This window comes from Arachis ipaensis, chromosome B7 (assembly GCF_059453495.1).
Source record: "Arachis ipaensis isolate K30076 ecotype BB chromosome B7, ASM5945349v1, whole genome shotgun sequence".
Taxonomy (NCBI): domain Eukaryota; kingdom Viridiplantae; phylum Streptophyta; class Magnoliopsida; order Fabales; family Fabaceae; genus Arachis; species Arachis ipaensis.
The window spans coordinates 3,220,258-3,233,473 of NC_142442.1; the positions used below are offsets into that span (position 1 = coordinate 3,220,258).

The window sequence follows — 13,216 nt, forward strand, 5'->3', positions numbered from 1 at the left end:
TTAATAATATTCTTTACTCTTAGCCTATATATATATATATATATATTGCATATATCGGAGTGTGATCACATGGATAGGTCGAAGGTTTTTGTTTCCTTTGTTGTTCTTTTTGTTCTTCTCTTACCTTCACATGTCTTCACACATGAATTGAAAAAGGGTAAGTCTTCTCTTTCTTTGTTTCATCACCAATAACCCAAAGTATATGGTTTCCACTTTCCATATTATTATCTTTGTACATTCTTTTTTCTGATCTATTATTATTATTATTATTATTATTATTATTATTATTATTATTAATCATAAAATTGATTTCTATACCCATTAATTGTTAATTATTAGTGCAAAAAATTGCCATTTTAAAGTGATAAAATATATACTTTTAATCTTTAATTAAAAATTTTTTAAAAACAGCTGCATGCAGTCATACAACAAATTGAATTTGCATTCCATTTGTATAAATATTTTTTTTCCTATATCCATTTGTATTAATATCTCTATAATTTAGAATGGACAACTCATCATTATATTATTATGATCTTTTATGCTATATGAAGTTGAAAGAGACTTTTTTATGATACTTGTTTAATAGGTTATTATTCCGCCACCAATTATAACGATCCGCCGCCGGCTTATATATATGATCCATGGGCCAATTTTCGTCATCTTCCTCCTCCTCAACCAACCAAAAAATCACCTCGCCATGGTTCTCAGCATCTTCATTCTCATCCTCGTCTTTGTCCACAATCACAACATATATAGTTCTTACATTTTTGATGATCATTTACCGTTATTCCACTTATTAGTATGTAGTTTAAAAAAATAATGAAAAAAGTATTAGAGTGTGTTTGGTTTACGTTTTTATTTTTCTGTTTTTATTTTTATTATTTTTTAGATTTTGTAAAAAAAAATTGAAAATAATAAAATTATGTTTTCTGTTTTTATCTCTTGTTTTCATTATTTTTTTTTTACAAAATCTAAAAAATAATAAATACTGAAAATAAAAATAAAAAATAAAAACACAAAACCAAATGCATATTTTGTTTTATGAGAGATATCTGAATGATATTTTATTTATCTCTATTTATGAAATATATAATATTTTTCTATGTAAAATTAAAATAAATTATTTGAGTCTATTTGACTAAAATGAGTTATTTAAGTCATCTTATTTATTTTTCATTTATGTGCCGATCTTTTGATATTTATTGAAATAGATTATTTCTACAATTTTTGTCTCAAAATAGTTGAGTAGCAAACTAAGCTAGCAATTCAATAAAATTGTGATTAACCACTATAAACTCAAGAATTCAATAATATATAAATATCTAATAAGTATTTAAAAGTAAAATATATATTTATCTATAAGATAATAGATTTAATTAAACATTTTGTCCAAAGAAATTTGATTGATGGTATGCTTTTTGATAAAATGACTACATCAAACCTTCTATATATATGTTGCATTTTTTAGTTTGTTTAAAGAAAATAAAAAAGTACCTCCTTTAAGTTTTATTTGATTGAAGAGTTAACATTTTTAAGTAAAATAAACATGATTGAGGATTGTCGCAAACACTTAAGGAAAATCACTCTTGGATGATATAGCGGCGTTTAAATTATTCGACGCAAAATATCTGATTTGCGGCGGTTATGCATACCAGCGATTGTTGAAAACCGCCGCAAAATATGATTCCCGCGTCTTTATGCGATGCAGATACTATTTTGCTGGCAAGCTATTTAGTGGCGGTTTAAAACCGCCACAATTCGACAATTAAACCGCTACTATTCTTCGCATGTCCTGTAATGACAGCAGTGCTTAATTAATAATCACCTTGATTCAATATATTAAATTCTATCTATAATAGTGAACTAGATTAATCCTTCTACTTATAAGTAGATATGTGTTGGTGACAATAATTTAATATTAACTCTTGTAATTATATATTTTGGGTAAGAGAAAATATACAGTCTGTTGTATATTGTTTGTATTGTTCATAATTTTTGTTATCTATCTAACAGAGACGTTTACGTAATCTCGATTTGTAATTAAATACCGTTTGATTCACTTCTTAGTTCTCATGATATAATAAAATTTTATTTTTGTGTAAGATTAATTGACCCTTGAGTATTGTTTCTATATCCCGGCCAAGTGACAATTCATTTTCGAATTAAAAATGAAATGAAATTTTGTTTCAGTATTAAACTCTTTGTATTTGTTATTCTAATTGGTTTTTATTATGGCTAATTCTATGGTTTATATTTCTTTTCTTCTTTCTTCTGTTTTTCTCTTACCTTCACACGTTTTGACACATGAACAATTTAAAGGTAAGATTTATGTTTCCATATCTTTAATTTTACCCAAACTATGTATAGTTTATTTTCATCTTACATCTTTTTATCTTCATTATTATTGTTAAACTATAGTTCATATATATAGGAGCAAAATTTATAAAACTAATTATAAGTAAAATTTAATTATTTGTAAACTTGTAGGTCATGATAGTTTTAATCAGCAAATTAAGATAAATATTAAACACTATATGCTATACGCTAATTATTTCATATCCCCTAAATTATAACTCATTATCTTCAAATTGATTTTTTTTTAATTACCCACTGTTGCTGATTATCATGTGAAAAAAATTTGTCATTTTAGGCCTTCTTATTTTAGAGTGAATTCTTTTTTTATCTTATTATAAATTAAAAGTTTTATATAGATCATATAATTATACATTGGATAATCATATAACAAAATGCATTTACATTGGGTAATATATTTTCATTTGAACACATACAATATATACATTTTGATTTTTTGCAATTTTTGTTTGTAAATCCATTAGAGGAAATTATTTCAGAAAATTCTATGATAAACGTTGATTGGTATGATCCTTCTGGGGTGAGATTTAGGAGGCTACCACCACGTCCGGGTCCGCTTCCTCCTCCTTCTTCTCATTATTCTCGTTCTTGGTCGAAGCGAGTTAATCCTTGGTCGGAGCGAGTTAATCCTTGGTCTGATCGTTCTTTTGGTTCGTCGCCGCTTCGTGGACAACCGAAAAAAAATAAACACAACTCCGCCTCTTCTCCACCACATCCTCCACCAACTAAAATGGATCACTATACTCATTCATTTGCATTCCATCACAATGATGGTTTTATATCAGGTAAGACAATATAATTAATTGAAATTTTTTATTTTATATAAGAATTTAACTAAATTTTTTTAATTTAAACTAGACATAGAGATTTAATTAATAATTTAGTTAAATTACACTTATAGAATAATAATTAATGAACCTAATTTAAAACTTAAATTCTATATTTTCAATTTACTATTTTTTTTTTAATTGTGCAACAAAAAAATATAAAGACTAAAGAGATCACATTACAAGAAAACACAACTATGGTGGTACTATATATCAACCTCTTGTAATTACATGTTTTACCACACCAAACCAAAACGTACATTATTATCATTCAGTTTGGGTAAATAATTTAATTAAACTTCTTTTAAAAAAAAAATATTTAACAATAAATACTTATATATTAAAAATAATTTATAAATAAATTATTTTGTATTTAATGTTTTAGTTTAAAAAATATTTATTTAAAAAAAAATAATAAAAAATATTTTATTATAAAAAAATTATTTTTTTAACTTCTTCATAACTATTTAAATAACTTAAAAAAAATTTATAATTTAATTTTAAAATTTATACCAAATATTAATACTATAATTTTTTATAAATTAAAAATAAAAAAAAAAAGCTACTTTTCAACCTATCCAAACGGCGCTATATACCATCAAAGCTTAGTGGATTTATACTAAGTTATTCTAATAACATGGCTAACTCCATGGCCTATATTTCTTTTCTTTTTCTTTTTCGTTTGTCTATTCTTCTCTTATTTTCTCACGTTTTAACGCATGAACTATTTAAAGGTGAGATTTCTCTTTCTTTCTTCAATGTCACCCAAACTATATACAATTTCCATCTTTATATCTGTATATTCTTCTAAATTATGGTTCATTGCATATGTATATAGGAGCAAAATTTGAAATACTAATTATTAGTAAAATTTAATAATTTATAACTCATGATAGTTTTAATTAGCAAATTAAGATAAATATATCAAACACTATGTATGTTAGATATAAGTTAGCTATTTGATGTTAACGAACTAAATTTCAAATGACATAATCTTTTTATACTCACTTAAAAAATCTTATAATATAATTTCATGGTCCTAAATTAACTATTTTTATGCAATTTTTGTATGTAAATTCATTAGAAGATATGATTTTAAAATGAAACATCCGATATATCCATTGTTCATATTGTTTAATATTTTTATTGTCTATCTATACTTTTTTTTTTCAAATTACTCACCTAAATCTTAATATTAGAATAACCATCCGCACACTTAGTGAATTGAACATCCGATATATCCATTGTTCACATTGTTTAATATTTTCATTGTCTACCTATACTTTTCCTTTCAGAAAACACTATGATAAATGTAGATTGGTATAATCCTTCCACGGGTAAGAGAAGTCACGTGTATCGAAAGGGTACGGATCCGTTTCATCGTCGTCGTCCTTGGGCGGAGCATTCTAATCCTTGGCCCGGTCATGCTTCGAAAAAGCCGGCTCTTCAGCCGCGACTCAAGAAGAATAAAATCAAAGCAGCTGCTCCTCCGCAGCCTCCTCCACTAACTAATTAATAAAATGAACGAAAATATTTGGTAATAAAAAAATATTAATAAAAAATTAAAATTTATTTTATTTAATATTTATTAATTATTATAATAATTAATGAATAGTTGAATACTAAATAAAATAAATTCAAACTATTTTTTTTGTTAGCCTGCTAGTACAATGAATCACTATGCCCAACTTGTTGGCTACCAATGTGAGACATTAATATTTCAAAGTTTTAATTACTATGTAGTTTTTTATGATTTTATCATGTTTTATTTAAAAATAAGTATTAAATAAAAGAATATAACTTTTTTTTAATAGTAAAATATACTTTTTATTTCTAATGTTTGTAGTTTTTTTTTTAATTATTCTTAATATTTAGTTGTATTTAATTTTATCTATAATATTTTCGATTTATGCTAAAATTATATCTCTAGATGATAACTTTATGTAAAATATTAGGGATGAAATTAAAAATTTTCGACAATAATTTTGACACAAATTAAAAATATTAGAAACAAAATTGAGTGAAATAAAATGTTAAGGATATTTTTTAAAAAAATTACAAATATTAAAATAAAAAATATAATTTACCCTTTTAAAAATATTCGTTGCATGCATCAATTAAATACAATAGAAAATATTCTACCCCTTTACGTTTATTGAACTACTGTATCTATTTTAAAATAATTGTTGTTTTCATTTTTTTTTCGGTTATAAATTAAAATTCTTATATTTAAGCATTTGAATTTGATTATTCTAATTACGATGATAAATAAAATTGTAGAGGCAGAAAGCTATATTGAAGATGCAAGTGTTACGAGGCATCCCAAAATGATGAAGCCTTCAAAATTAAAAAATTAATTATAGATGTTCTCTTAATTTTCATGCTTTAATTTTCGAGCCAAAACGCCAATAATGATACAATTTATATGATAGAATAACTTATGGAGACAATATGCAATTTGCAAATTTATATGATTTGAATTTTGAAAAGTAATGTGCTTGCTTATAATAAGAATTCTGATGAGTAATATATATAAGACTTTAAAAAATGTTTTGAATACATTAGAAATTAATTATTGTATATTTATACATCTGTTGTTTAATTTATTTTTATATATATTTTATATAAATAATTAATTTAATGGTTGATTTTTTATTTACACGTGAAATAATTATATATAAGATTTTGGATAAATTCCCGAAACAAATACAATAATCATTTTAAAATATTCATAATTTATGGTCGTTTGGTATATCCGATAGGTCAAACAAACATAATAAGGCCTAGTAAAATTTAAATATTATGTCCAATATAATTGTATAATATATTGTATTTTAGATCATAGTATTTTTAATTTTTAGTTATCATATGTAATTTTTAATACTATACTGCTAAGATATGAATTTCAAACCACTAAATCTTGTAAATATTTTAATTAAAGATAGCTAATTGATTATAATACCGTAACGTATAACTACAACCTCCGATATCTAATTCTTGACGTGTATATCGAAAAAGAAAAGTATAGATAGACAATGAAAATATTAAATAATGTGAATAATGGATATATAGAATGTTCAATTTACTAAGTGTGCGAATGTTTATTCTAATATTAAGATTTATGTGAGTAATTTGGAGTAGAGTGTATTTTATTTGAATTGGACCAATTTTAAAACTCATTGTTCACGTTATTCAAAAAAATCATTGATTACTTAGCATAACCCGATCAAAAAATAATTATGTCAAATATCACTATTTAACTTATTGAAAAAAATAAACACAAATTTAATTTTTTTGAAGACTATTTTAATTATTAATCCTATAATTCCGCAACGCCCTCTCTTTGTTTTTTCTTTTTAAATTAGAAGTGAGACTCGAATCTAAAATTTTTAAATGAATATGCAGAAATTATGTCATTTGAGCTATAATTTATTAATCACCCCCTTTCTTTGATTAAAAAAAAGGAAAAAAAAATCTATAGTTTTTTGTTGGCTTTTGGGTGAAATAAGCTTTTAATTGTTGTAAAATTCATGTGTTGGTGACAATAATTTAATAATAACTCTTGTAAATGTTTATTTTTACGTAATAAAATAAAATTTTATTTGTGCGTAAGATTAATTGACTCTTGAGTATTGGCTCTCTATACTGGCCAAGTGACAATCTATTTTCGAATTAAAAATGAAAGGAAATTTTATTTCAGTATTAAACCCTTAGTTTAGCTTGCACTTTAATTTGTGATTGTATTTGTTATCCTAATTGGTTTTTAATATGGCTAATTCCATGGCCTATATTTCTTTTCTTCTTTCTTCTATTTTTCTCTTATCTTCACACGTTTTGACTCATGAACTGTTTAAAGGTGAGATTTATGTTTCCATATCTTTTATTATGTATGGTTTCCATCTTATATATTTTTATCTTCTTTATTATTGTCACCTCCCCTCCCCGCAAATTATAGTTCATACAGGAGCAACATTTAAAATACTAATTATAAGTAAAATTTAATTATTTGTAAGCCATGACAATTTTAATTAGCAAATATTATATGCTATAAGCTAATTATTTCATCAACCATGTTAGGTATATATATATATATATATATTAAAATTGGTTACTAAAATCAGTTACTAATATAAAATATGTATTAAAATATAAAAATACACATTAAAAATAAATTAAATTATACATATATTTATATAAAAATAATAAAATACATAATGACTAATTTTAGTAACTAATTTTAACATATAAATAATATTTTTGTTATCTCATATCCTGTAAATTATATAACTCATTATCTTAAAATTGATCTTTTATTAATTATTACCCACTATTATTAATTATCTAATAGGAAAAATTTGTCATCTTAGGCCTTTTTCTCTAAGAATGAACTTTATTTTTTAATCTTATTATAAATTAAAAGTTTTATATAGATAATTATGTATTGGATAATCATGTAACAAAATGCATTTACATTGGGTTGTATATTTTTATTTGAACACAATATATGCATCTTGATTTTATGCAAATTTTGTGTGTATTCTTAGAGGAGATGATTTCAGAAAACCCTATGATGAATGTTGATTGGTATGATCCTTCTGCCCGGAGATATAAGGTGCTACGACCACGTTCGGGTCGACTTCCTCCTTCTCCTCCTTGGTCGCAGCGTTTTAGTCCTTGGCCTGATCGTTCTTTTGGCTCGCCGCCACTTCATGCACGGCCAAAGAAGAATAAACACAACGCCGTTTCTTCTCCACCACCAATAAAAATGGATTACTATACTCACTCACTTGGATTTCATTACAATAATGATGGTTTTATATAAGGTGAGATGATACAGTTGATTAAAAATTTTTATTTAATGTAACAACTTAACTAAAATTTTTTAATTTAAACTAGACATAGAGATCTAATTAATAATTTAATAAAATTATACCTATAGAATAATTAACTTAATTTAAAATAGTTTTGAAATTATTCACAGCCTGCATCAATTAAACACAATAAAAAATATTCTGTCCCTTTATTTTTTTTATTTAATAACAACTGTATATGTTCTGTTTAAATTATTTGATTCTCAAGAATGACTAAATTTGTTTTATGTTTAAATGACTAAAATTTATAAATGTTTTTTTACGTTTATCGAATTACTGTATCTATTTTAAAAATAATTGTTGCTTTCATTTTTTGCTGTTATAAAATTCTCATAATTAGGTATTTGAATTTGATTATTCTAATTACGATTATAAATAAAATTGTAGAGACAGAGAGTAATACTGAAGATGGAAGCGTTACGAGGCATTAAATATAAAGATAAAAATATATAAGTTACGGAGACAATATGCAATGCAATTTGCAAGTTTATATATGATGTGAATTTTGAAAAGTGTGGTTGGTCATGATAAGAATTCTGAGTTATAAGTCTTTGGATAACCTGATTCAATAGGTGAATCGATTCATCTATGCTATTTGAATCTCTCTTCGACTGACATTAACAGGTTGCCAGAATCATTGTGCAACTTGTATAATCTACAAACATTAATATTGTACGGATGTACTAAGTTGACCATGTTGCCCATTAACATGCACAATCTTGTGAATTTACGGCATAATAATCATTTGATAATACTCATAATTATTTGTGCTTGTTTAGTATATCCAATAGGTCAAATATGATAAGGCCTTTAATATTTGATGGTTTCCGTGGCTAAGAGAAGGGGGTTGAATCTTAGCCCCCTTTTTATGTTGCTAACACTTGCTGAACTTCAGAGGAGACTTTTCTGTTTTTGCTCGTCACTGGACACGAGCAACTTTGTTTTGTCTCGTCCCTAGCCACGAGACTTTTCTTTTTGTCTCGTCACTTGGCACGAGATAATATTAGTTTTTGCTCCTGTGCAGTAGAAATAGAAATGTAGAAGAGTTGAAGATTACACCCAGATATATCCTGGTTCAGCTGCTAAGTGCAGTGCAGCCTACATCCAGTCTCCATCACAAACATGATGGAATTTCACTATAATCAATCTGATTACAACTTGTAAAGTGCTAACCCAACTTACAAGGGGATTCCCACAGAATCATGAAACACAACATAGATGAACAAAGGAACTCTAAGACATCTATGGCTTTTTCTTTTAATTTTGCACTCTCTGCCTTTTTCCGCTCTATGGCTTTTTCATTACAAACCTCACTGTTTGCCTTTTACCATGAGATTCAAGACATGACAAAATTAAACAGAAAAATACAAAACAGAATACATTGAAGGAGAAGAGAAAACTGTTAGCTCAGGTAGCTTTGAGAACTCTGTGCCTTGCACTCTCAATTTTTCTCTTTGCTTCAAACAGTGGCTGTCCACCCTTAATATAGAAGAGGGGAGCCTCCACTTATTGAAGCCAAAACTGAACCAACTTCTTCCTCCTTCAACAAAACCGGTTCGGCCACAAAGGGAGAGAAGAGATAACCATGCATTAACCAACATGCAATTACCTCTAGTCCTTTCTTGATCATCACCCCTCATCAATCCGAGCTCTCCATCCTTGGCTTGCTCTCCAAGATGGAATTCTGGCCCTTGATGCTTCATGATGATGATGACTTCATCTGCTTCAATCTCTGCCTTCAACCATCACTTCGCCACTCTAGCTACTCCCTGTGGTGGTTGAACAGAATCAAAGACAAGCCATGCTTCAAGAATCTCCTCCTAGCTGGCCGAATCTTCTTCCTCCATTTTGAGCATGCAAAGCTCAAAATAACCTCACCAAATCTGACCATATTTGGTAAGTATCTTAGCCACAGCTCATTTTTATTTTAGTATGTTTTCTTGTCATCATCAGCTTGATGGTCTTGATGCATGCAACTCCTTCTTTTCGGTGATAGTAGCTTGGTGTAGCTTCCATGGTTCTCTGGTTAAGGACCGAAGAAAGAAGAAGAGAATGATGAGAGAGAATAAAAGAAATCTAAAAGAAAAGCAAAGCAAAGTGGTTAATCAAATTGAATAAGAATAGCTTGCTTTTACTTCCCTAGTATAGAGTGGCGTGTAAGTCATAATAATCATCAATCAATTTCAGCTGAACTTTCTCTCTCATGTTCCCCATGCATTAATTAACAATGTAATAGATTTTGAAATCCATCACATGGTTGAAACTTGGTTCCGTTGGAAGCACTTGGCTTTCATTTTTCTTTGTTTTCGGACCAAGCTTGAAAACATTCATCACTTTGTAAGATTTGGGCTTGTAGTATTGAAATTAAAGCTGACCCAATTGATTAACATTTGCTTTCCTGATGAAATTTGGAATATGCACAAAGCAAATGAAAAGCATGTAACACACTTGGGCTTGGAGCAATCAAAAAATCATTTGGGCCCAAGTAACATCAACTTAGCCATATTCATCATATATTATCAAAACCAATGGCTGAGAGTAATTTGGGCTAGCACAATAAATTTGTTTTCGGCCCATTATTAAAACCTGCAGCAAAATTATAACATCAATATATTGAATAAAAATTCAGATCAATTAATTTTGCAATTAATTAATTTTAATAATGTTTAGTCATCACAAATATTAATTTAGAGTTTTCCAAACTCATCAATATTTAAATATTATGCTACATGTAACTGTATAACATGATATATTTTAGAACGTAGTATTGTTATTTTTTAGTTATCAATAATCATCACATGTAATTTTCAACATAGAGAAAACAAAAATCTCACTTAAAACCCAAAATCATTCATTGCTATAGATTGATGCCAATTGCCAACATTCATTTGGTTTCCAATTCTGAGAACAGCTTCAAGTAACTTCAAATAAAATCTAGCATAGGCATCAAAACCAAACATTTTCACAAGAACAAGTAAGTTCTGAAACAAAAAGTCATCAACTATTATATCTAATTCAAACAAGTGATTTCTTTTTGTCAAAGCAAATGCTGGCAAAATAAATCCGCATACTTCATCAAATTAAGCTGTGTGTCATGAAATGGACAAAACCCAAGTCAGCCTCCAGCTAAGATCTTTCAAATCCAAGATAAGTATTGAAACATACATAAACAAGATAATTAACTATTGAAAGAGATAGATGATCTTGTAAAATCATACTAACATTGCTCTTAAAATTGAAGGGTTTTCCTTCTCAAGAATCAAAACATACATTTTTTTGTGAGATCAAAATACCTATTGTTGGAGTGTTAAGCATAGAGAAAAGTCTGAAGCTTAGGAGTTGGTAATGGCCATCATAAAGTGTCTTAAGGTTTAGCATATGAATAAAGAGATGATTCATCACATTCAATTGCAACAGCTGTTAGAAGGTGTGAGGTTATATAATCAAGGCACCCTGTTCTTCTGTGAGGTTATTAGAGATAAGATAAACTTGTCTTCCCTCCTCTCTATTTTCCCTCCACTTCTTTCAAACCAAACAAAGCCATAGTCTGTTCAACTAATAAATGCTTCACCACTCGCTTAAACAATTAACAAAACTATAAATAGACAACATCTAAAGGTCTTGTTATCATTTTCACTCTACCATCCTTTTTCAATCTGATGGACAAGGCTCTTGTAACCAAATGATACTCATAACTGGATTTAATAAGATATGATCACTTGGAGGGATTTATATCTGCTCAGACACTTATTAAGGTACATATCCGTCCACTCTTCAACTAGAATGTGTACCACTTCTTTCTGCCAAAATCAGTAAAAGTGGGCAAAAACGGTTTTAAATCATTTTGGATGCACATCGGTCATTTTATAGATATAGAAAATGGAAAAGTTTGTTTGTCCCAGGTAAAATATTTATATAACATCCACAGTGACTCAAGTCTCAATTATCTTGAAAAGGTAAAAGTGAAAACATAGGTCAAGGACTTCCGTTTCAGACATGTTGAAAGATTGGAAAACTATGCTTTATAGATAATTCTTTCTTTTGCTTTGCTTTTGGAAAGGGATCTCAAAGAAGAGGGAAAAGAGAAGGCAGCAAAATATAGATATGCTGACGAGCCTCCTGACATGACACAGCATCAAGGACATTACCAGAAGCATTCATCAGAAGTTCCTCACACAGCATAATCAGCAATGAAGCCTCAAATATCATCTTCATCAAAATCTGCATTACATAAAAAATGAATAACTCTAACTACTTATAAAAGACCACCATTAATGTAGAGCAAAACACAACTCCCTAGATAAACAAAAGTATAGAGCCAGAACTCAACAGATTCAACATCAACTCATTGGCTTTCTAATCTTTGGAGTTGGTGCTCTAAAAACATGTTTCCTTTGGTCAATCCATCAATCTAGTTGCCTACATGGATTCATAATATTGCCATTACATGTAATGATTGTAAAGGCCAAAAGAGATAGAAAGTAAACAATAGAATTAGAAGAGCTGGGGTAGGAATGAATTTGTGTGAAATCACCCCTTCCCCAGTTATAGAATTATACTGGAAATGCAGGAAATTATAGAGCAGAAAAACCAAAGTTGTCATCTCTCGAAGTAATATGTTTCTTGAAATTTTGGACAAAATTGGGAATGGTGGGTGACACTCTTGTAGACCCAAATATTAAGCTGCAACCAGATCAAAGATATTTGGACAAAAGAAGATATCAAAAGATTTGTTTTATGCATTACATGTATTAGCAGAACATCTTTAAGACAGACAACAAAAGCATAGAAAAGAACAGGTTGTTAGTGGAGTGGAGTTTTCAGATTCTATAAATGTCTGACAGGGGAAAACCTCTAAAAAATAATGAGTTTTACACCAAATAGAGGACAAATATCCAATTCTGCCCAAACTTTCTTGTCCACGTGTTTGCTATCTAATATAGTTACCCCCCAACCAAATACACCAATTAGTGGCACAGATAGCACACTACTGCAAAGATTTGGCTTCCTTCCTCCTCCCAAAACCTACTTACCTAGTCAACAAGAACTGCTCCAGAGATCTAGAACACCCAACACATAAATATATAGAATTAGCCATAAAACAAATATTCAACTGATTCTAAACTATCACTTATATTTAGT

The 13,216-nt window shown here is 28.2% G+C and overlaps 1 protein-coding gene and 1 long non-coding RNA gene across 2 annotated transcripts; one reads left to right on the plus strand and one right to left on the minus strand.

Annotated features, from left to right (window-relative positions):
• The first annotated feature begins 2,234 nt into the window (after nt 1–2,234).
• On the plus strand, nt 2,235–4,719 carry LOC110264781 (uncharacterized). Its single transcript, XM_021106966.2, has 3 exons — nt 2,235–2,322; nt 2,841–3,161; nt 4,499–4,719. Exons 1-3 carry the CDS (start codon nt 2,235–2,237, stop codon nt 4,717–4,719), a joined length of 630 nt encoding a protein of 209 aa, XP_020962625.1.
• Nucleotides 4,720–10,573: 5,854 nt separating this feature from the next.
• Nucleotides 10,574–12,877, minus strand: LOC148550168 (uncharacterized). The gene is made up of 4 exons (XR_015892289.1): nt 12,821–12,877; nt 12,405–12,493; nt 12,223–12,295; nt 10,574–10,660 (listed from the first exon to the last, which is right to left on the minus strand). It is a non-coding gene; the product is annotated as an uncharacterized LOC148550168 (long non-coding RNA).
• Between the last annotated feature and the right edge of the window lie 339 nt (nt 12,878–13,216).

Bases quoted from the DNA above. Each gene is read 5' to 3' on its own strand.
- LOC110264781 (XM_021106966.2), top strand. From the start codon at position 2,235: ATGGCTAATTCTATGGTTTATATTTCTTTTCTTCTTTCTTCTGTTTTT. The intron at 2,323-2,840 runs GTAAGATTTATG...TAAATCCATTAG, and splicing joins GACACATGAACAATTTAAAG to AGGAAATTATTTCAGAAAAT. The intron at 3,162-4,498 runs GTAAGACAATAT...TTTTCCTTTCAG, and splicing joins CAATGATGGTTTTATATCAG to AAAACACTATGATAAATGTA.